Genomic DNA, 25,995 nt, shown 5'->3' on the forward strand with positions numbered 1-25,995 from the left:
TTTTGAAGAAGAGCTTATTCTTCCATGATCAATACGAAACTTCATTTTCTGTTGTTCTTAATCTCCTTCTACATCTGTTGGCTCTTCAGGCATTGTTTATGTGCATGTTTATGATGACTAAATAAGATTAAATCTGTTTCTATTGCTCGAAATTTTCAATTTTGTTCATGTTTTATGATGAGATTAAATGGTGATGGTATTTTTCGAAATTTGAATTTTGTTCATGATGAATAAAACATATAAAATGCTGATAGAAAATCCGAAAAGTTCAATTTTGATGATTTTTGTATTTTTTTCCGATCCAACGAAAACATCTGGTAAGTCGTCGCCATTTCCAAATCTTTGCGATTTTGAGACCCTCGCAGTTGCCATAGCGTGTCCTACATCTATCCTCATTTTTATTGCAAGATGTTTCTGCTTTTGGACTGTCGCTAATGGTAACGCGTGTCCCTTCTGGGAAGCTTTCGACGCTGTTGACAGGCACATCCTGATGGTGGTGGAACTTGACGACTGTCAGACTGTCGGGAGTCTCCAAGATGTTATTCGATGTTGTTGCATCCTGTTGTTTTTTGGATGGGAGACATTCCCTGATGTTAAAGTCAGTCTGTTTAATTGGAAAGGTGTTGTTACAAGTTGAGTCGTCAATGCCTGTCACGATTTGTTGATGTTGTTCATTCCAGTAATTTTCCCAGTACAAGAATTCTTCTCTGATCTTAACCTTCTCTTCCAGTACTTCAGATGGTGTTGGATGCTGTTTATCTTGTGAGGCGCAAGCAGGATAGTTTTTCTTGTCCTCAGTACTGGACTTGGCTGACCTGCGAAGTTTTTATAAAATGGCATTTAAATAAAAATTGCTATTTAATATATTAGGAGTGAAACAGAAAGCCCAATCAATATATTTGTATCTATTTCTTAATATTTTAGACTTTAAAACTTTATTCCCGTTTGCATTTTGATTGAAAATAAAACAGTTTTTTTTAAATTTTCGAAAGTCAGAATTTTATCTTCAATTTAAACATTTCAGCTTTTCCAAATTAAGATAGTCTGTTTCAGTTTTGATATATAAAACCTGAAAATCAGTATTTATCTCTTTTGTATATACAAGACGTTTTTAAAATAAATTTTTGTTTTTCTTGTTTTATTTTACTTAGTTACAGCATAAGTTTTACTTCTTTTTATTACTTTATATTTTAAAATTTATTATTAATTTATTTGTCAATTCAAAAAAAAAAATTTCAAGCTCTTTTTACAGCAATATAATTTTTTTTTTGTATGTGTAAAATTGATTTACTGTTCATAAATATCACTTATTTAATAGCAAGTAAACAGAAATTAATTTAGTAAATAGTAAATTGCACGTTTAAACTGGCATTATTTGTAGAATGATCAAAATTCCGTATCTATAGTTAGTTTTTAATCAAACACTGTTATTAGAGATGCGAACAAATTTGTAATACAAAATTGTTGCTTTTAAGGATTTTTTTCATATGTTTTGTGGATAATGAACTTATTGAACAGTCGATCGGGAATAGTAACCAGTCGGGGGGGAGAGACTTACCAGCATGCAGTTGACAGCACAGATTATTACAGCATCTAAAGATTATTTTTCATCTAAGTTTTATTTTTATTTGTAAAAAAGCAAACAAACAAATGGGGATAATTGCGTCGACTCCTTTCAAAAATTTCTAAAATTGTTTCTATTAAAAAAATAAAACCTGAGTGTAGAGAACACCACAAATGAACAAAATAGAGAAATTTGTTTTCTGTCACTTGATTACACGTTTAACTGTATGAGGGATTGTATGTTAACCAAATTCCAGTTTTTAAGTATTCTTGCATAAAATTTAACTTAAATTTAAAGAACATAAAGTTTTTATGCATACTTTTTAAAGACCTTAGGTTTACAAAATTAGCTATATGTTAGATTAAGCTGAATTTTTACAATAATGATCTTTGTTGACTGGATTGAAGCTGCAGACTAATTTTGATTTATGATAATAATGCTGCATAACTCTTCTACCGAGCTCACTAGCAAGAAACAAAATGCTCATCCTATGAGCTTCCAATCTGTCGTAAAAAAGCTGAAGTAAGAGAACACGACAAAGAACCAAGAAAGCGATTCATTTTTCTATGATTTGATTACAGGCATAAATGTATGGAGGACTGAATGTTAATTGCATTCCGCTTTTGAAGTACCCTTGTATAAAATTTAACTTGAATTTAAACTACATAAATTTTCATGCATGTTTTTTATGGACTTTAAGTTCACAAAATTTGCTATATGTTAGATTAAGCTGAATTTTTTCAATAATAATCATTGTTGATTGTGTTAAGGTGCAGACTAATTTAAATGTATGAAAATAATGTATTGCGGACTCACTTCCTAAATTCTGCTACCGAACTCACCTTTAAAATACAAAAATATTCTACAGTAAAAAATTTGCTCTGAGATCGATCTTAATATGGTACTAACCTGAGTGTTTCCATTGACCATGGAAATCATGCAACTTTAAAATTAAAAATAATATCCATAAAATATACAAAATTTTACTTACAGCTTTCCGCAGATGTTACGTATGATCTTTTCCATGGTTTCTTTTAAAATTTTGTGGCGAAATATGAATTAAAAGTGAAATTTTGTAAGTGGGAATCTGAATTGATGCTGAAAAAAATTTTGAAAGAGTGAAAAGAATCTTACATTGTTCAATTCTTAACCAATATCTTTCATTGTTTAACTTCATAGTGAGGTTCTTTGCGGGAGTATTTTTTGATTGTTGCTAAAAACAAACAATGCTGCAACAATACACTTTTACAGACCATCTCAAATAGTACAAGAATAAGAAATTATTTAAACAGATTTCATCCTTTATAATACTTAGAGTTTTAATACCAAACATTTCTTCACATTTTTGTAATTTTATGAATATTTAATACAAGAGTGCACTGACAGTAAAACAAGTTACCCATAAGGGTGCCTTTTTACTGAAAGTATAGGCAGAAATGTGGAGATCGCTGTTGAAATTCCTTGCATAGAAGATTTCCAAAAGAATAGAAAATTAAAAATAAAGCAAATAAGAAATAAAAACGACATTGGGGAGACATTTCATTTGATAAAAATATACATAAATAGATTAATTTCCTTATGTATGTGCATGCAGAAATTATTCCATGATAACATATTTATGTGTACCAAGAAAATACATTTGAGTTTTCTTTTATAGGAAAAAAAAATGAAATTTTAAGGATCTGAAGTTTTTAAATTTGCTTCAAACTCCTATTGTTTTGTTTAAAAAATCGTTTTCTTAAAGATTCAGATAAAAAGAAATTTAATTTTATGTTATAAATAATACTAGCAATTGATGAAAAGTTTTACCATCATTATTGGTTAATGAGAAGCTGGATGCCTGGGGTATTACACGCCACTGCCTACAATTTCTGAATTATTGTTCGGCTTCTCTTTCTGTAAAGTCCTATGGAAAAATCCCGAATGAATTTTACATTGAATATGCATAACAGTTTGTTGTAACCGTGACTGAATATACTAATTTTGTCCTAAAACAAACTTTTTTTTGAGGAAAAGTTCGAAGGTTGGTTACTTTTATAATATATATCATTAAGTTCCACATTTGTCTTCTAAGGTTTTGAAAGCTCCATTAAATTAAAAGAATTCTTTTTTAGAAAATTATTAGCCGTCAGCAGAAGTTAAAGTTGTTGCTGGAGCTAAAGAGCTTATTTATCACGCAAGCTCCAGGTTTGAGTCCCAGCTGTGGCCAGTTTACACGAATTATGCTCCCTGCTCACACCGGCCACAGTACTCACGTAAAATATCCTCAGTTGTAGACGGGATATAGGTTAGAATCCTCTTGCCATGAGCCTAACCGTGGGAGTTTTTTGTGGTTTTCCTCACCATGTAATGCAATTACGGGTTAATTCCATCAAAAAGTCCTCCGTGGAGGTAGCATTTCTCCAAATACTTGATCCAGGAATTTCCTTGTCTTCTGAATTGGGTTCAAAATTAAAAAGTCTACCGAGTTGAACATTAGTAGTCGTAAGCTCCAAAATTGGGTCGACCGTTCAACGATGCTTATGAAATAAATTCCCGTGGTACAATACATGACTCGCTCGTCTCGAAGAGGCTAAGAGAGGTTAGAATATTGAGAAGTTAATTTGTTCAAGAGTATTAAACAAATTATAACTCAAAGTCACAATATAAAGTCCTAAAGTTAAAGATTCCCGAAAGTCTGATTCAGTAACGTTAGCATTGTCATCACGAGCTCTCACCCAATCTGCAATGGTTTCTACTTATCGTCCCACAAAAGCGCAGAGTCCCACAAACAATTATCTTCCCCCCATCCAACAAAAATAGAAATCCCAACCTTTTAAAACGATTTTACTGCTAAATCATTTGAACCCACTTTTCTCCACTAGTCTAATATCAAGACGTCTGTAGGAATAATAAATGGATTTATCGCCATCCAACATATCAGACATTTGTTATCCAATAATCAAATCTAGGATTTATACACCGCGATTTTTTTAAATACGCTATAGCGATTTAAATACTTAATTATGATAAATAATGATAAATACGATTTAAATTAACGTCCCGCAGTGGACTGATCGTTAAGACACGGCTCCCAGCAGATCACCGAAGTCAAGCATTACTGGCTGCGGTCAGTGTGCGGGTGGGTGACCACTTGGATCAGTCTGCGTAGGGACCGAGGGAGTGCGGTATTGGTCCTCGTTAAACTGTTCTACCGTAAAGTGAACGGGTGCCATCCCCTCCGTAGAGGATCAAAATTTTGATGGCATGTCTTCGGATCATCCTCAGGGATGTTTCCCAGACCGTCGCCAATAGCTCATTATGCAGCTCTAGTGCGACGTAAATTAACTACAACTTGAGATTGTTTTATATTTTTTCGCAAGTAGAATAGACGTCTCACAGTTTTCCCACTTTCCCTTTCTCCATTTGCATGGTTTCGGCAAATCTTGCTTCTTTTCTTCCTACGGCGCAGAGGGAGGTATTTAGCCTATCTATAAGCTGCGCAAGGTCGATTTTAAAAGTTTAAACTAGAGATGTAGTAATGAGATTGTCAGTCCCGGGAGCTAAGAAAAAGTTGTTTTATTCCTTTTAGGAATGAAATGAATAACACACTCTACAGCAGTTGCAGTTCTCGCATTTGCTCTTCTGATCAATTTCATAAATCTGCTTCACTTTGCAACTGTTGCTGTTGTCGTTGGCCCATAAGGCAATGGGCGTGATTGCTCTTGTTTTCCATAGGCGCCATCTATGGCCTAAAGTTCGTCTTCTGCCTCACTCATACGGCACACCCGTTCATAGGGCGGACCCATTCATATATCCATTTATTCATCTACAGAGCGTAATTTTGACCTGAACCAGAGATCGATCATTCTCCAATTCAGTACCCGCTGAGGTATAATTTGTTATGGAAATATGGAGGATTTTGTGACCTAACGGATATAACACGCAACAGTCACCATTTACTGGTGGGCTGGATTCGAACTTCTGTTCTAACGAACGGGAGTCCAGCGCCCTATCAACCAGGCTTCACACTGCAATAAAATACCCTTATTAATAGCAAATTTTTCTTTTTTTTAAATTTTTTATGTCAGAGGAGCTTGATTCTCGGTTATTAAGTAGGTAAACATGTTTGATTAACGTAAATGTGTTTACTGCACACTAGGTACAGTAATTAACTTTAAGAAAACGTTCGAATAAGCTTAATTTTTCTTTTATAACGCTTTTCGTTAAAAATTTCTAAATAAAGTGCTTTTAATTATATTTCCGGGCTTTTTTGCCACCATTTTGGTAATGAAAAATATGAACTTTATTCGTTGTATCCATTTTCAAAAAGTGAGAAAAAAGAAATATCGAACGATTGCATAGATTTATTTATTCATTATATTAAAATATCCTTTCAGTGATTGAAGTGCTATTTTATGGTAGAAAAACTCAAGAGGAACTATAATTTAATACTTTTCTACTTCACTGACAGCCCATTGTGAGCCAAGGCCTTTTTTAGAATTTTTTTTTTCCATTCTCCTGTCTTTCTCGTGAAGGTGTTACAGATATTCACTTTTAGTGATTCGAAATAACCATTATTGCAGCCAGCCAGTCAGCCTCATTTTGAAGCTGCTTCTGGTTCGTGTTCCAACCTGTTTAAAATGAAAGATTAAGGATGTTGAGGAGGGTGAGTCCATTCGTAAGACTCGGTCCGGCTCATTTGATGCGATTCAAATTAAACTAAACTTTGCTATTGAAGCAGTTAATGAAACTCTAATTTTAAGATTACATCCCAGTACGAGAAAATTCCATTAATAAATAAAAAGTGAAAAAAAGTGTTCTGTTTTTTTTTTTTTTTTTTTTTTTTTTTTTTTTTTTGCGCTCTATTTTATATTTAAATAAAGACAATACTAAATATTTAAATGACTATTTAAATTATGAATTATGTCATATTTCTAATACTATTATCTCTACAAGCATATTTTTTTGAAAAAAAATTTCTGTTGTTTTAGAAAGAGAGAAACAAGAATTTCGTCAGTGAACTTTTTATTCTGGAGAATCAGTGCTTAAGAAAACAGAGGAAAAGCCGAAATTGCTTGCTTAGGTATATGGATATAGACGTAAGAAAATAGACGTATCATTTAATTCTATATTTTAAATTAATTTCTCTTAAGAAAGTTATTCTTAAGAAATTAGTAATAAAATAGTTACACTCTATAACAAAAGAATCGACGCACCAAGAAGGAGTTGTCCGATTGAAACGAAAATTGGTGGATAGGAAGACAATGTACAGAATAGTAAATGATTAAAATTTCAGAACAATTGAATAATTTATTGCACAGTTATAGTAACAAGTTCAATAAGGTGTAGACCAGCCTCTAGCCTGGATAAAAGCTGCCACACGGCGTGGCATAGACCGATAAAGCTCCCGCATGGTCTCTTACGGTATTTCCTGCCAAATTCGATCCAATTGTCGAACGAGGTCATCAACATTCCGTGCCAGATGCGATCGCCTTCCCATCATATCCCAGACATGCTCGATTGGAGAGAGATCTGGTGATCTGGCAGGCCAAGGAAGAGTTTGACAAGCTTGCAGACAGTTCATAGCAACACGTGCCGTATGTGGTCTGGCATTGTCCTGCTGAAAAATCAGCCCAGGGCGCTGCAAAGGAAACGGTAGCAAAACAGGTCTTAGGATGTCGTCAACTTACCGTTGTGCAGTAAGTGTACCTCTAATGACGACCAAAGGGGTCCGGCTGTCAAAGGAAATGGCACCCCAGACCATAATGCCTTGTTGAGGACCGGTGTGGAGTGCAATAGTGAAGTCAGGATCCCCCCTCTGCCCTGTGCGTCTCCAAACACGTCTTCGATGATCGTCAGGACACAGTTGGAAGCGGGATTCGTCGCTAAAGACTATACGTCCCCAGTCGGCATCATTCCATCCTGATCTGTTCAAAACATTCATGCATACGAAATTTCAAAGCAATCGGATGATTTCTTCTTGGTGCGTCGATTTTTTTGTTATATAGGCTAGTGTTATATAGGCTTTGTTATATAAAGTGTATATAGGCTAGTTAAATAGACTTTGAAATCAAAATGAATTCTTTAAGTGATGTCTATTTGCTCAAATCACTTAGTATATATTTTGGAAAGATAAAAGAAATTAACAGTTTTTTTTTTCAAGGTTGTCACGTATCTTATAAATTTATAATAGTAAATTATAAACTGAAATTGTTCGAATTTAGAATTTTTAAAGTCACTTAATCGATCTGAATGCGGAGAGATACCTGAAAAATTACACGTGTTATAAACACAGCCACCCCGAGTATGAAATCTGACACTTTACCTAATTATGATTATCCTGATTAATAAAATGTACAGGAAATTAAGTACAAAATTCCTCGCTTCGATGTTAAATGTGGGTCGAACTCCCCTCTTTGAAATGTGCCATTTCTTGTTTCCATAGCAGCAGAAAATTCGTGGCGAGGAGGAATTTTTTCAATAGACAAACTATATGCCTCATGTAACTGATGTAAACATTTCAATGCAGGCGTTCATCAGAAGCAGATCTCAAGAAAGTGTTCAGCATTCCTCGTGATGTGTCTTGCAAGGTATCCCTGATGACAACGACACAAGGGACTAAATCTTTCAGCAAAGAGATAAAGACGGGACAAGTCCTGTATGTGGGACAGGATTTACAAATTAGAGTCATCATCAGAGAAGGAAGCGGAAAGAGCATATTATGTTTTAACGTCATATACAGGGTTAATCGTTTCAGTACCTCTAATTTCAAAAACACGTAACATTGCTGTCTATAGCTGTACACTAACCCTTCTTTAAAGTTCTGAGACACTCTGTATACAAGATGTTCGCTAATTATCGCCCTTTATGTATATATTTTAAATCCTTGCCAAGAATAAGGTTATAAAATGTTACATAGGATTACAAATTAATATTTAAACAAGGAAAAAATAAAACTAATTGACGAGTCATTTATGAGAAAGGAAAGACTCAAAAGTTATTTTAATGTTTGATAACCGGATCAAACAGAGAGGCACTAATTAGAAATACCAAGTTTCAGAAGGCAATCAAACGAGTTTTGATGCTTTTCTTTCCTGTATGAGCTCAGTAAATGAGACACAGCGTAAAGAACTTGTGCTCGCTTCCCAGTAGCGGCTCAAAGTCTACCCAGCTCCTGATCAATGGGTACCAGCTGAGCCATGATAGCTCAGGGGATTGAGCGTCCACTTTCCAACGAGGTGCTGACGTAAAATATCGTCAGTGGTAGACGGATCATGGGTTAGAGTCCCCTTGCAACCAGGCTAACCGTGTGATGCTCTCGTGATCTTCCTCCAGCTGTAACGCAAATGCGGGTTAGTTAGATTGAAAAGTTCTCCACGAAGGCAAATTTCTTTCAATACTAGATCCAGGAGTTCCTTTGTCTTCTGCTTTGGGTTCAAAATTACAAGGCTACGTAGTTAAACATTAGTAGTTGTAAGTCCGAAAAATCGGGTCTGCTGTTCAACGACGGCTATAAAATAAAAAATTAAACTATAATTAATTGTTTTCCATTAATTTAATTTCATTTTTAAATTTGTTTTCCGTGTACTAACTTGTCTTTTACAGCAAGCTTAGACAGACAAGCTTTTGTAGGTCTGTAGAATTGGGCACTTGATGACCGGGACCGCTCTCGCGTCTTCTGGGTGACACTGTGTGGTTTCCGTGTCCGATAGACCTGGGTCCTTTGGACTCCCGGAATGTTGGGGATGATGACTTAATACAGAGGCCTTGTAAAGCCGTAAATCCGCTTCGCTGTTCGGCTTGCAACCTGCGGTGACCAATTGCTGATGTGCAACATCCTTAGTGGCAGACCGATTATGGGCTGGAATCCTTATTCCCATCGTGCTAACCGTGGGAAGGTTTCGAGATTTTTCTCTTCATCGTTTAGTTAAAAAGAAAAGTCCTTCACAAGGACTTTTGCCCTAATGCTTGATCCAACAGTTCCCTTGGTTTCTGGATTGCATTATGAAATTACTAGGCGGCGAAGTTTAATTATTGATGGATGTAAAACGAAACATTTGTGTCGCCTGTTTCACGCCTGTCATGAAATCATGTTCTAGATTTTAGAGAGAACGTTTTTGGTGTTGAAAATATGTTCTAATAAGCAATTTTCTTTCATAGGATGGAAGTATGCTATGTTGAAAGAAGTAGTCGTTTCTTGCCCTATAGATGAAGTTCAGTCTAATGATTTTGGGAGCAACGAAGATGGAGAAAATACTGTTTACAGTGACAAGCGAAGTGCCCATTCAACAGTTACGAATTCGGCACTACCTGTTCTTAACAATGGGTAAGTCTGAACTAGGAATGACCTCAATCAGTCAACTTAGATGCGATCTGCGGTGGTGGCTAGTTGATTCGTGCACTAACCCCTGCACGTATCGACCGAGTTCAATACTGTTGCAAAATACCTCTTCTTATAACCGTCGTTGAACAGCCGACCCAATTTTGGGTTTACGACCACTAATGTTCAACTCCGTAGCCTAGTAAATTTGAAACCAATCCAGAAGACGAGGGAACTTCCTGGATCAAGTATTGGAAGAAATTTGTATTTGTGGAAGACTTATTGATGGAGCCAACCCGCATTTGTGTCGCATGGAAAGGAAAACCGCGACAATCTACCACGGATAGCCTAAGGGGACTCTAACCCATGATCCGTCAACCTCTCAGGATGTTTTACGTCAGCACTGTGGTCGGTGCAAGCAGGATGCGGAATTCGTATCGACCAGTCATCACTGGGATTCGAACCCACTTCACTTCATTGGAAGGCAAACGCTTTATCCCCTGAGTCAGCACGTCTCGTAAAATACATCTTATGGTAAACAGATCTGAGTAGAGAAAGATATTTTGCATTCCCTATGCTTAGGGTATTTCTTTCTTCTTGCTGAGTTAATCCTTTGCTTACGGCACTTAGTATGATGAGGCCCGCCATTCTAGTCCACCTGTTGTACCAGCCGTAAGCAAGAGGTTAATCCAACTAGACAAAAGCCCCACAACCTAAGTCTAGCTGGGATTGTTTTGCAGGCTTTTGTGCTCAATTAAGGTTTATAAACCTTTGTCAAGTAGAAGGACAGATAGCACAACACAGAGAAGAACATCAAGAAGAATGCATCCAGGGTAACAGCAAGATTCGAAGCCGCCACCTCCAAGCTTAACAGAGCGTTTGGCGGGTGACACCGCTCGGCCAGAGAGGCCCTTTTGCTGGGATGTAACATTTATTTAATGAAATATACATGTCGAGTCTTTTCTTCCCAATACAGTCCCGCAGTGGACTGATCGATAAGACACGGTTCCCAGCAGATCACCGAAGTCAAGCATCACTGGCTGCGGTCAGTGTGCGGGTGGGTGACCACTTGGATCAGTCTGCGTAGGGACCGAGGGTGTGCGGTATTGGCCCTCGTTAAACTGTGCTACCGTAAAGTGCTCGACTTCGCGCGCAGGTCGTCGGGCTACCGAAGCGGGGGTGCCATCCCCTCCGCAGAGGATCAAAATTGTGATGGCATGTCTTCGGATCATCCTCCGGGATGTTTCCCAGACCGTCGCCAATAGCCCATTGTGCAGCTGTACTGCGACGTAAAATTAACAACAACTACAACAACAACATCTTCCCAATACAAGGATCGCCTTATAAAACTTTGTCATGTTAAAGAGGTACTTTATTTATGTCACACTAGAGAGCTGCACAATGGGGCTATTGCCGACGGTATGCGAAACATTAGATTTCTAATAATCTTATAAGATTATTAGAAATCTTCATTTTACATTCAGAAAAATATTTATCTCTAAAACACACCTACTGAAGCCACTTAGTTCCCCGCAGCTGTGTGAACACTTCTCAGAGAATTGTGAAGCTCTAGTGCGAAGTAAGTAAGATACCTATCAGGCATTATTCGTAACAAAATCTTAAGAATAAGTGAGCGAAATAACTTTCGATATTCTCAAAGTTTTATAAGGAAAATCATAAGATTCTTTTTAGTGAAGATGCCACCACAATTTTGATCCTCTGCAGAGGGGATGGCTTTTCCGCTTTAGTAACCCGACGAGTGCACGAAGTATATCACTTTACGGCAGAATAGTTTCAGTAGGACCGATTCCGTGCGCCCTCAGGCCCTTCACAGTCTGATCAAAATGGTTACCCACCTGCTCACTGACCGATGTTAATGATGCTTTACTTCGGTAGCCTGGATCCTTTTGGTCTCGGACTTTTCGTGTATTATAATTGAAGGCAATTAAATGCTTGTGTTCGTGTGACATCACTAAGTATACATAAGAATAAAATGGTGGCGTTACATATGATTGAATCCTAGCTAAATCTAACATTGAGGGCAGGCATAACATTAAACTCAGATAGCTGCGAGCCTTGTCCTGTAACATATCACTAATGCCTATTTAAGTCAAACAAGGCGGTGTGACATACCTCTGACGTTAAGCGAAGCTTAATGTATCTGTGTAACGTATCAATAAAGGCTAAGACATACCATTAAGGCCTAAGTAAGCCAATTTGAATGTAAACATACCATTAGGATCAGTTTAGCCTAACGTGATGATGTAACGTATCGTTATGGCCTTACCTAACTTGATGCTTTAACATTCCACTAAAGCATTATTAAAAGTATAACATACCAATAAGGCCTATTGGAGGTGTAACATACCATTAGGCGCATTTAAGCCTAACCCGGTGATGTAACATACCACTAAGGCCTAGCTAAGCCTAACATAATGTTGTAAAAAACTATTAGGCCCAGCTAAGCCTAACGTGGAGGTGTAACATACAATTAGGGTTAGCTAAGCTTAACCTGGTGATGTAACATACCACTAAGGCCTAGCTAAGCCTAACATAGAGCTGTAAAATACCATTAGGCCTACCTAAGCCTAATGTGAAGGTGTAACATACCATTAGGCTTAGCTAAGCGTAACCTAGTGATGTAACATACCACTAAGGCCCAGCTAAGCCAAACCTAGTGATGTAACATACCACTAAGGCCCAGCTAAGCCTAACCTGGTGATGTAACATACCACTAAGGCCTAGCTAAGCCTAATCTAGTGATGTAACGTACCACTAAGGCCCAGCTAAAACTAACCTAGGATGTAACATACCACTAAGACCTATCTGAGCCTAACATAGGGCTGTAAAATACCACTAAGGTCTAGCTAAGCCTAATGTGAAAGTGTAACATATCATTAGGCTTAGATAAGCCTTACCTGGTGATGTAACATACCACTAGTCTAACATGGAAGTGTAACATAACATTAGGCTTAGCTAAGTCTAACCTAGTGACGTAACATACCACTAAGGCCCAGCTAAAACTAACCTAGTCATGTAACATACCACTAAGTCCGAGCTAAGCCTAACATAGGGCTGTAAAATACCATTAGGCCTCTCCACTTTTCTCGGTGAATTTTCCAAATGTGATGTGAGTAAGCATTTATTCTAAAAAAGAGTAGCAACTACTTATTATGTAGTTAAGTAATACCTCGCCTGATCACTACTATTCAAAAAGTAATTTAAATGACTTCTAAAAATTCTAAATATCGAAATTAGTATATAATATCGATATTATATAACTTCGATATTTAGTTTTTTTTTTTTTTTTTGCTACACCGAGACTTTTATGTCATGTTTTGATTTAGGAAGAAAAAAGCTATAATATAGGTAGCAGCATAAAGTGCGTAACATATTGCTAACCTTAAAATAAACAATCTTCCAAAGTAATGCCTGTGTTCCCCCCTTCATAAAAAAGTCGAGTTTTAAAGATTTCAACGCACGAGGAGGGGGAAATTCGCGGAGTGCCTTACGTTTCATAGGCGGTTTTTGTTATAAATATTATTGTAGAATTTTTTTTTCTTCCAAACATATACAAGGCATGGTTCCTTGAATGCAGTTCTAGTTTTACCATGCAAAAACTTGTATAGAAATGCAAGCTATTGAACTAGAGAAAATAAGCTATATAAAAACATTTCTAGGAAATAAGCTATGAAAAAACATTCGATTTTAGCAAAGTAACTCATTAAATTACTAGACTTGAAACAGCTCTAAAAAATATAATAATGGAATAAAAATTTTATTTTGTCCATTTCTAGGAAATAAATTGACCTATTTGAATTATTTAAATAAAAATCTAACTAGTTTCAGAGCTATCTACTTTCTTGGAGATTTTGCAGAAACAGAAAACTTGTAGGGCCCCTCGTAACATCTGACGAAGGCCCTGCATCAATTACATAAATAAAAACCTGATCTTTTCTTTTTCTAAACTGTACAAAGATGGCTTAAAAACAATTTAAACATCATAAAAAAGAAGAAAAAGAAATTTTTGGCAAGATAATTGAATTACAATTTTTGCCTAGTATTTTGGAACAGGCCTTTGGAAGTAACCTGTTATTTTTATAACAGGTGCAAAATACCTGTTCCAGAAAATATTAGCCATCTCAACGTTTTATACAATTTGCTTTAACTTCTTAAAGAAAAATAATTGGAAAATATAACTTTTAGAGCTCCACAATTCACTGAACAACAAAAGTAAATACCTTATCCTTTAAATATGAATAAATGTGCGTTTAATACTGATAAATTATGTTTTTGCATAAGGATAAATAATGCAATATTGAAAATAATAATAAACTTTTTTAATAAAACAAATTCATTTTGTTTCTTGTTCAAAATTAACTTTCTAACTTTAACTTTTTTTTAAAATTGTGACATATATTGATGAAAAACAAAGTTTAGGACAGGACAGTTTAAAACATGGATTAATCCATTCTGTCCTAAACCTTGCTATCTCTGTTCTAAGCCAATCAAGTTAGAACTCACTATTTGTTTTAAGCGAAAGTTAGATTAAAATTTACAAGAAAACCTTTGTATACTAATTACTTTTGGTATAGCCAATTAATTTTTTAGAGTGGAGCTCCAATCAGAATACTCGCTAGTAACTAGCTGAATTTCGTTGCATCATACTAAAAAAACATAAAACTTGGATTAAATTTTAATCTTTATTTTTCCTAACATTTCTATTTTTGTTTGTACATCTTTTATTTTGGAGTATCATGACATGCAAAATATTTTGTTGGTTATAATTCAAAGTTATCATTAACTATTAATGCTCAACTTCTTCAAAATAAAAGCAAATATGTAAATTTACATAATTTTTTAATGTAGGAAGCTTAATTTTAAAAATAACGAAGTATATTTTAGAAATATAGTTAATTGGTTCAGAAACAAAATTTTAATCCAACCTTAAATTTTACAAAACTTACTACACTTCTCATATTGGTATATGAGAAGTGTATTGGTATGGCTAAAATTTTAACAAAAATATCTCCATATTTATTATAAGTTGTTGGAGAATCTTTAGAAGCTTAACTGACTTTAAATTAATGGTATCACTGTTATTTTAATAATTATGTATCATGACAATAATTATTTTTCTTTTATTTCTGATATTTTGTTTTTATGCTTGAAATTAAATTTTTTTTAGAAATTTTAATACAAGTACCTCTCAATGAGAATAATTTCTGATTGTAACATTTGATATTATTTTATTTTTTAAATTCATTCTTGTGTTATATAAATTAAAAAATATGCATAAGATGTACTTATGTGCAGTGCTATAATGCAGAGTTAGCATTCCTAAGTCAAACACAAGTTAGAGTATGAGATATAAAAGAAAAGTGAATTACTAAGCTTTAGAAAAAACAGACATTAATGAAAAGTAAAAAATGGTTTGTATGTGGAATTGATTGCACAAAGGTTTTAAAGGTGGGGAAAAAATTATTAATAAAAAAAACTAGTCATTACAAGTACCTAATTTTCTAAAGCTTTGTCTCCTAATTTTCGACAAATATCACTTAGTTTTTCATAGGAATATTCCTGTCAAAAATGAACATCGTAAAAATTGTGTGGGCAGTATGGTTAAAAAGAAATATGAGAAAATTCAGAGATATAATTGTACTTTATTTCTTTAAAATAAAGCATTAAAATACTTTACTGTACATCTTTAAAATATCATTTATACTTTTTTAAAGCCACTTTTATTTTCAATACAACAGAATGGAATGGGGAATTCTTTCATTTCAAATACAAAATAACGTCCTTCATAATTCAAAAATACAGCACTTTCTGCTTCACTATAAACCTAGAGTTCCCTAGAACTAAACATAGTTTAGAGAATAACTCAATATCAGTCTGTGATTGGCTAAGAACAAAAATTTTCCCTTATTGAGTGCATCCAAAGATGGAAATGCATTTCTTTTCCTTGCTTTTAAAATTTGTTTTACTGAATTAAAGTAGTATCTTTTATATCGAAAATTTCTTTCAATAACCATACACTTTGTAAAATAATTAGATTTGAAAATTAAGTTATATTATGTCAAAAATATTAATAAAAATTTAGATTTCCAATAAGCAATTTTGAAGACTAAAAATATCCGAATCAATTTATAATTGCATAACTAAGACATAGTTACAAGTCTATTAGCTTGTAAATAACTAAATGAATTATAGTTACATATCCATTAGCTTCTAAAAAACCAAATGAATCATAATTACATGTCCATTGGCTTGTAAATAACTAAATGAATCATAGTTACATGTCCATTGGCTTGTAAATAACTAAATGAATCATAGTTACATGTCTATTGGCTTGGAAATAACTAAATGAATCATAGTTCAACAGAGTCAACATGATTTTGATGCAAAGTGAGCAAGCAGGATCATTGATTATTCATTTCATAACAGTACTTTTTAACAAGCTACTTCAAAATTGCCATTACTCTGTTTAGGCCATGGAATTCTAGGAAAACAGTTTTAAGTACAACATCAGTAAATGTTTTAAAAATCTAAACAAGTTCGTACTTTTGATAATCTAAAAACATAAAAAAAGATAATAAATTTTACTCTGTCGACATGACTAGTAAATATGTTTCACAAAATAATGATTTACATTTATTAATCTTTAATAAAATATTTGTTAAGCACTTCAATCATTACACTGAAGTAAAATTTTAAATATTGCTTTTTTCAAAACTTTTAACATGTAAGTGATAGCACAAAAATATTCAAAGCTCTTGGCATAAAATATCATTCAATCCTAATACAAGTATGAAACTAACCTCCTAAGCATGTGCAATATATAATTTTTAAGCTCTTATTCTTTTAATAACATTTGGCAAATAGAAGAGCTTGAGTTTATAAAGCTTATACATTGTGATCTAATAAATTAAGTTTATAAATTATTCTTAGCACTTTTTTGATAACTATAACAGTTTTTTTTATTTTAAACATCTCCAATAACATTTAAAACAGGATCCTTTAAGTTTTATATAGGAAAAAATAAAATTTTATTATTAAAAAGGTAAATTTCCAAGTTATTTTTGAGACATTATGAAGTGTCTAAGGTTTATTTTTAACAAGTTTTTTAATCGCAATGAAACAGATTAAGTTTATAAATTATTCTTGATATTTTTTTATAACTATAACAACAGTTCTTTTATTTTAAACATCTTCAATAAAACAAAATTCCTTGAGTTTTATGTAGGTAAAAATGAAGTTTTATGAATAAAAAGGTAAATTTCCATGTAAATTTTTAGACACTATGAAGTGTCAATAGTTTATTTTAAAAAATATAACAAATTAAGATTATAAATTATTCTTGGCACTTTTTTGATAACTAAGCAGCTCTTTTATTTTAAACATCTCCAATAAATCAGGATACTTTTAAGTTTAAAGTTTTACCAATAAAAAAATAATTTTCCTAGCTAATTTTTAGACACCATGAAGTTCAATGTATTAGTTTTAAAAAGTTTTTATCGCAATAAAACAAATTTTATACAAAAGTTTATAAATTATTCTTAACACTTTTTTAATAACTATAATAACAGTTCTTTTATTTTAAACATGACCAACATAACATTTAAAACAGGATCCTTTATGTTTTTTTATGCATAAAAATAAAGTTCTACCAATAAAAAGGTAAATTTCCAAGTTATTTTTAACAAGTTTCAATTATAATAAAACATATGTACAAAATATGCCCTAAACTATTAACAGATATTAGAATCTAATCAAGATCACATACATTCCTTTTGATTGGAATGCATATTGCTAAATCTTTTATATTTTGCTCAAGCAGAGCCACTAGCATTCAACAAAACCACTGTGCATAGAAAAGAATTTGAAAACGCATTATTAGTCTACATTAGTCTCAAAATCAGTTTTTAACAACAGTACGTAGAAACTCTTAAAGAATTTAACAATGACTAAGAATTAAAAACAACAATTTTCAATGTAAAAAAAAAAGAAATAACAAAACTTATTCTGTAATAAAGATTATTAAAATAAATCAGGATCACAACTTAAACCAGAGATGCCAACTGGAAACAAAATTTAATTTAATTAAGTGAACAACAATTGTTTGAATTGTTTCTTAAAAAATGGATTTTGAAAAATTTCGTTTCTTATTTCAGTAAAAAAAATCCTTTTTTAATGAGTAGTTATTGGTAGAATACAGCATTTTTTCCCTCTCACAATAAAAAAAAAAAAAAAATGTGTACAAATGATTAAAACATAAAATAATCAGAAAGGGGAATGAATATTAATATGATTGTACCAGAATTCATAGTTATAAAGAAAATGATTAAAAAATTTTACAAAGCATTTTTTAAGAAACTATTAGATTTTTTAAAATTTATATTAAATGCATCGTTGTACAAAATTTCAGTTACCAAAATTGCAATAGTAGTTGATGTATGTTCAATTCAAGCCTTTTTAAATATCTAATAATGCTTTTGGATTTTTCAGAATACAAAAACAAAAGTGAAAATTTAAAAACAAAGTCAAACTCAAAGTTGAATTTTGTCTCCTACAATTTTCATTTCACATACTAAAGTATCAAATGAATTATAATAAAATTCTTGCAGTCATTATTTATTCTAAGTGGAAAAAATTGTTTCTTAGTCTTCTGCTGTATTTTATCTAAAAATTTCAGGTGATTTTGAACATGCTATTTCTGTTGAAATTAAGAATATTTTAAAACCCTTAATATAGCAAGCAAATGCAATTACTAAAAAAACTTGTCTTTTTTTAAAGAATATACTTTCAGGGGCCTGTCTAGGTTTTTTTAAGAGATACTTATTTCGCAAAAATTGAGGCATAATTTGTGAAAATTAAAAAATTAACATAAAATATGGTAAAGTAAGAAAATATTTTCAAAAATTGTCACTACAAAATAAAAATCATTTTTGACTGGTAAATTTCTATACATTTTTCTCCATATGGCGATTCCATTGCTTTGGCGTAAGCGACTGGTTAGGCTTAGCATATTGCACTATCTGACCAAACACGTGCTACCTTTTCGTCAAAGACAGCTGGCAGAAAAGCTCCTCTTTTCTACAGATTGTAATGAGAACAGCGTTTGCATGAGAAACTGCTTTTTATTTGTAAAACTACTGTTTTCCTGAACTTGAGAGAATACAGCTAAACAGTAGTAAATTTACTCTGTGCAGACCCCTAACTTTATATGGTTACACATTTCTGTTTGAAGTGATGCTAAAACAGCAAAAACTCTTAATACAAGATCCAAAAAAAAAAAAAAAAAAAAAACTAAATTTATATATTTGACGACATTGACGTAGCTGGTCTCCCTACAATAATTTTTTTTTAACATTTATAAGATACAGACTCTATAACTTCAAAATTTGATTTAATAGATGATTTAATAATAAGATTATCAATTCAATTCTAATGGAACAATTTATTTAAAGTTTTTTATTTAAAAAAAAGAAATCAATTTTTAAGAAAATGAGAAAATGAAGAACACACAACAATCTTAATTGGCATCTCCGATAAAATGAAAAACAAAGGATAGAAATAAAACAATAAAGATATAAATATATCTCTGAAATGATAACATGGGTAAACAACAAAATCTCGTCCCTGATTAAAGTTTCAAAATAATAAAAACTCAGCATTTGTCTGTCATGATGAACCTTCTTTGTTCAGAATCTGCATTCTCACTTTCAGCCAGTTTCATCATCTGCATGAAAGAAGAAGGTTCAACAGGTTGTAGTGATGGAGGTGCTTGCATAATAACGCTGGGTTGCTGTTGCTGCTGTAACCTAGCCACTTCAGGGTGAAAATCTGGGGTTCTGTGAGGATATATCAATTGCCCATACAATTTTTCTGAAAATGAAATATTAACATCTATGAATTCTAATTTTAACCCATAAAATGCCAGAAAATAAACGTTAAACTTTTTATTTATTTTTAATATCCGTCGTTGAACAGCCGACCCAATTTTGGGGTTTACGACTACCAATGCTCAACTCCGCAGCTTTGTAATTTTGAACACAATCCAGAAGACAAGGGAACTCCTGGATCAAGTATTGGGAGAAATTTGCTTCGTGGAGGACTTTTTGATGGAACTAACCCGCATTTGCGTTACATGGAGAGGAAGAACACGACAACCTCCCACGGCTAGCCTCATGGCAAGGGAACTCTAACCCATGAACCGTTTAGCACTGAGGATATTTCACTTCAGCACTGTGTTCGATGCAAGCCGGATGCGGAATTCGCATGGACTAACTATCGCCAGGATCAAACCCCGATTCACCTCATTCGAAGGCGAATGCTCTATCCCCTGAGCCATCGCGGCTGTAACACTTGTAATTAAAAGTCCTTGCCAAGATTTATTTATTTATTTGGAAACACTATCAGGGGTCTGTCCAGACATTTTGTGAAAGGTCCGTTTTTGTAAAATTGTGAAAAAATTACTCGTAATTGGTGAATGTAAAATAAATGTTAAGTCACATTCAACCAAGGTCCGGCTTTTGTAAATTTGTGCAAATAGGGTCCGTTTATTGCAAAAAACTTTTTCAAGGAGTTTTTAAATTGTAAAGACATACAACTTATACTCAACACTGTAAAATTATAATTAAAAAAAATTAAATTTTAAAAAATAAACAGCAATTGCTGTTACTATATTTGAGATACAACATACAAACAGGTATTTAGCCTATACTGCTGAACGCAGAATATTCATTTTGGACGAATAAAGGAAGAAACGACTGCTGAAGACAAAACTTAGTTCGTTTACATCTGTCTTTCTTTCCTCTTTTCCTGGGAAGGGTTTATTCGATTAACAAAACAATAATGAAGATAAACAAATTTGTGAAGGGTCTGATTAAAAGATAAATTATTTTGTGAAGGGTCCGTTTTTATGAAAAGATATTTTGTGAAGAGTCCGTTTTTCTTTTAAACAGACACCCCTGACTATTCAGATATAATTTGTCTACGGTAAGAAATGCCCCCGCCACAATGTCTGAGGCTGTATGCTGCTAATGAAACAAGAATAGTGCATTTCAGGGAGGGTAGCTTCTCTTCACTCTAGGGCTAACACAATAGACAGAAGAAAAAGATTCCCTTTCCCTCACCCACCCCGAGCCAAAACCTGTACTAAACAATGACCCCACACCCCTACATGAAATAGTTATACCTTGCTACCATACTCACCGCCAAAAAGAAGAAAAAAAATGTCAGAATTTCCGTATACAACCCACAGTCAATTTTAGAGATTTTTTCATTAAATTTAAAGAAATATATGCTAGTATAGTGAATATAGTTTTTAAACATTTAAACACTTTAAAGAAAATCAATGATTTTCTAACCAGTTTCATCAAAATTTGGTGGTAAGGAAATCAGGGGAAAGTTGAAATTACTTACAAGAGTAAATAAATTGCTTGCAGAGGTTATGCTTGCAGAAAATGTTTAAATTTTATTTTCTGGCAGTATATTTTTAAACACTATTACAAAAAGAAAAAAAAAATTACAATGCATACTTTAAAAGTTTTAATTAATTCTTTAGTTCTATATCAGGAAATTAATAAATAAGGAAATCTAATCTTGGAACACACAAGAGTGCTAACTCCTATGCTTATGGCAAAATATTTCACAGAATGGTAGGCAATTAAAAACTAAAGATTGAATCAGAAGAATTAATCATGGTAATTTTACCAATATTTGAAAAGCTTCACTGTGGACAAAAAAGGTTCTTCTAAACTTTTGTATCTTTTACAATTAGTGTTGAAAATAATATGAAATCAGAACAGAGAGAAACAAAAATTAATACATTAAAACAAACTTAGTTACCATTAGAAGAAATTTTCCCAAAAAGTGTTGAAAGATAGCAGCCCCATATGTGTAATATAGTAGGACTTTGACCAATTGTTTCTAATAGGACCATTCATTGCAAGAGATACAGGGGGGAAAACGTCGATAGTGGGTTACCGTAAAATATTAAGTTATTTTATGAAAAATAATAAACAGTTAATAATAATAGTTTAAAAAATTATGTAATGTAACAATACTTATCGTGCAAATGAATTAACACATTTATTTATTTAGAATATTTGAAAATTTTGGGTTTAAATATGCTCTTTTTCTCGTCAGCACAAATAAATAAAGTTTTGACATGTGTAACAGCTTGCCATTCGTTTTCCGTACACTGGCATGAATACAGTACATTGCTTTTAATGCCTTTTCAAATGTTGGTATTGGTTGTGATTTCGCTAACTTTATAGGGTGTTCTCGCATTCGGGGTCACTTTGCATTTCAGCTTTAGTAATTGTTTTATAAACTGAAAACAAACAAATTTTCTCAGTCTAACATCAAAAGTGCTGTTTGAGGTGTGTTACCTAAACTGTAACAAATCCTTAAACTTAACCAAAACTGTAAAATAATCTTCTAAAAACGAAATATGAAAACGAAATTGCGATATTTTTGTTCAATGTCAGTAATAGTATTTCTGTATGACATACACTACCGGTCAAAAGTTTGCGAAAATTTTGAAATCTGCAAAGAAAAGGTCTAAATTCAAATGTTCATAGAACTGCGAAAAATCATTCAAATGACATGAAAATTTGATATGTTCTAAAGTGAACCCTCTATTGTTAGTTACATATGATCAAATTGCAATACTTTGTTTTTTGCGAACTGAATCCAGCTTTTCATCAAAGATTGTTTTTATGGTGAAAAAAGTTGTTAAGTTTGAACACTTGCCAAACTTGCAAAAAATATTTTTTGTACTTTCCGTTAATAGAAAATAGTTATTTGAACAGTTCTATGTAAGCCCTCAAAATTTCAAATCGATTCAACTTTTTTTGACGAAGTTATAGAATTTTGAAAAACATGTGTACTTCTCTCGATTTTTGAGCATTCCACATATGCAGTCTTCTGGTCTATACATCTTCTATCAAAGAACTTTTTAATTTTTATGTTTTCTATATTTTCAAATAATTAATATTTATTATAAAACAAATACTCTTATTCATTATTGTAATTATTATTGTTTCTATTTATTGTTTATATTTATTGCTTACATGTATTAGTTTTGTTGTGATATTTTTACTTTATATTAAATTAAAATAAAAAGTTATAACAATAATTACATAAATAATTCTAAAAAAATAATAACAATAGTATAAACAATTTGCATTTTTATTAAACTATTTTATTTACAACAGGTCAAATATTTAACATATTCTTATTCGTATTTTGTAATTAAATAAATTAACATTTAAATCTTAGATTCCTCGAACCATCCACCTTTTGCTTTTATTATAGCCTTACATATGCATAGCATTCGTTCTAATAAACCATTAATCACTTCAAGTGATATAGAGTTCCATTCCTGTTGTAAAATGTCCCATAACTGACTTCGATTCAAATATCAGAGCATCGTTTGCAAGAACAAACAAATTTTCGATGAAATGTGACATCTATAAGATATTGTTTTAATTATATTCATAATAAATTCTTTGGAGTAACAATAATTACTATAATAAATAAGAATATTTGTTTTATAATCAATATTAATTATTTGAAAATATAGAAAACATTTAAATTAAAAAGTTCTTTGGTCGAAGATGTATAGACCAAAGGACCGTAAATGTGGAATGCTTAAAAATCGAGAAAAGTACACATGTTTTTCAAAATTCTATAACTTCGTCAAAAAAAATCAAATCAATTTGAAATTTTGAGGGCTTGAATAGAACTGTTCAAATAACTATTTTCTATTAACAGAAAGTACATAAATTATTTTTTGCGAGTTTGGCAAGTGTTCAAACTTAACAACTTTTTTCACCATAGAAACAACTCGTGATGAAAAGCTGGATTCAGTTCGCAAAAAACAAAGTATTGCAATTTGATCATATGTAACTAACTGTAGAGAGTTCACCTTAGAACATATCAAATTTTCATGCAACTTGAATGATTTTTCGCAGTTCTATGAACATTTGAATTTAGAACTTTTTTTTGTAGATTTCAAAATTTTCGCAAACTTTTGACCGGTAGTGTACCTGCCGACATTGGAGAAATAAAATAACAAGGATTTTACTAGCCACATTTCTTAGGCCACGAGTAAAGTTTTAATACATTATGCATAGTCATGTAAATCAAAAAGAGAAATTCTAAATTGAAAATAATATAAGCACTTACATTTAGCGAAGCAAAAAAATATGCACAAATCAATTTTTGGGTTTACAACTATCAATGTTCAACTCCGTAGCCTTCTAATTTTGAACCCAATCCAGTTACATGGTGAGGAAAATCACAAAAAACTCCCATGGTTAGCCTGACCCATGATCCGTCTACCACTGAGGATATTTTATATCATTGTGGTCGGTGCAAGCAGGATGCGGAATTCGTATCGACCAGCCACTACTGGGTTTCAAACTCTGTTCCACCTTATTGAAAGGCCAACACTCTATCCCTTTAGTCGGCACGACTCAACTAAAACTATTAACACTCAATATACTACAGTAGTGGCAATAGCATCATCTGTTGAGGAATAAGAGAAGCATTTTTGCCATCAGCGGATATTTTTTCATCAAAATATTATTTGTTTTAATTTCTTCAACAAATGTGGAGAAATTTGAGAATATACGGATAAACAGGAGATAGTTGTAAAATACAGGAGTCTTCATTAAAAAATAGGAGACTCGGCAGTTACGGAATCATAGACGCGGAAAGTTGCTTTTTTTTTTAAACAATCTAAACGGGTTTTATTAACATTATAAGAATAGTATTTGTTACTGAACCCTTAGAACAAAATGTATAAAGTATTATGTATAGGTTACAATAAAGTTTCATTTTAAAGGTATATAACAAATTTTAAAGAAATAATAATTGCTTTAAGATCATTTTGTGAATTTCCCTTTTGATTACATTATGTATGCCAAAATCTATTGTATTACATTTAACTAGTCTGCAACAAACGATAGCAAGTTTTTTTTTATTCTCTAGTTAATGTTGTCCTTTCAAAGATTTTTTGCTCTACAAATTTAGAAAAGTACTTCATTCCTTTTTGAAAAACAATGTCTACAATTCTAATCATGTTTGTAACAATGTTTTAATGTTGGTTTTTAAAATGAAATTAAATTGAAATCGTATTGAATAAATGCTTCATTATTCCTCAAACTGTATAAATTTGACTTATTCACAACAGCAAAAAAATTATGTATTTCTGGGATGGGTGATATTACATTTGCAAATTAATATGCATATTACTAGCTTCCCATAGCATTTTAACTCAAGCAACATATGGGTTGTAAAAAATAAAAAGATAGAACTCACCACAACCATGTGGGTAATCATCATGTACTCCATTGCTTAGTATCCCGTTGCTAGGCATGGCCATGGTTTGTGAAGTGGGGAAATAAGCTCTTGGTTTAATATAATGAGCAGATGGCTGAAGACTACTACTGATATTCTGTGGGACTGATGGATTTATAAAATGGCCTGAAAATTAAATCATATATAACATTAAATGAAAAGTAACACAAAAGTTCAAAATCAAAATTAATGAGATTTTTACGTTAAAAATAGACTTATGTTACACATAAAACTGATATGTGATCCAATTGGATCGGAAAATACAGAAATGATACTGAGATACAAATTTATTTACATGTTTTTAGATATTAATGCACAAATACACAAAAAAACTTTGAAAGCACTGCTTAAAAAAACTAAATTCTGTTAAAAAAATACTGAAAAATCTGAAGCATGATAAAAAAAACTAACAACTTAAAGTGAATTTTTCATTGATAACATTCACTATTAAAATTATTTAAATATTTTTAGTGAGTGTACAGTGGGCAAAGTAAAAAACGAACCACCCTGAATAACTTTTGATCAAATGATTGGATCTTCACATTCTAGGACTCAATCTTAAGGGTATGAGGGGGTGACCACAAACAGGTTAATTAATAAGTCCAGACGATATTTTAAGTTACGAAAAATATTTTTTCCAGTGGATTCAGATTTCTGTCCCCTAAAATAGCCAGCTGCAATCTGGGAAATATTGTTCCAATAGTTTGGCTCCCGTTAATGCTAATTTTACTTTTTGCACACAGTTATAAGATTC

At 32.5% G+C, this 25,995-nt stretch overlaps 1 protein-coding gene across 1 annotated transcript in view; it reads right to left on the reverse strand.

Annotated features, from left to right (window-relative positions):
* Positions 1-15,509: 15,509 nt before the first annotated feature.
* Positions 15,510-25,995, reverse strand: part of LOC107443000 (forkhead box protein K1) — a 49,173-nt gene continuing 38,687 nt past the window's right edge. The window contains exons 6-7 of the mRNA XM_043051744.3: positions 25,203-25,367; positions 15,510-19,754 (exon numbers count right to left, since the gene is read on the reverse strand). Coding sequence (XP_042907678.1) covers positions 19,537-19,754; positions 25,203-25,367 — 383 coding nt within the window. The 3' untranslated portion in view covers positions 15,510-19,536. The remainder of the gene's footprint in view (positions 19,755-25,202; positions 25,368-25,995) is intronic.

This window comes from Parasteatoda tepidariorum, chromosome 5 (genome assembly GCF_982258835.1).
Source record: "Parasteatoda tepidariorum strain Cologne lab strain chromosome 5, Ptep-v5.0, whole genome shotgun sequence".
Lineage (NCBI taxonomy): Eukaryota > Metazoa > Arthropoda > Arachnida > Araneae > Theridiidae > Parasteatoda > Parasteatoda tepidariorum.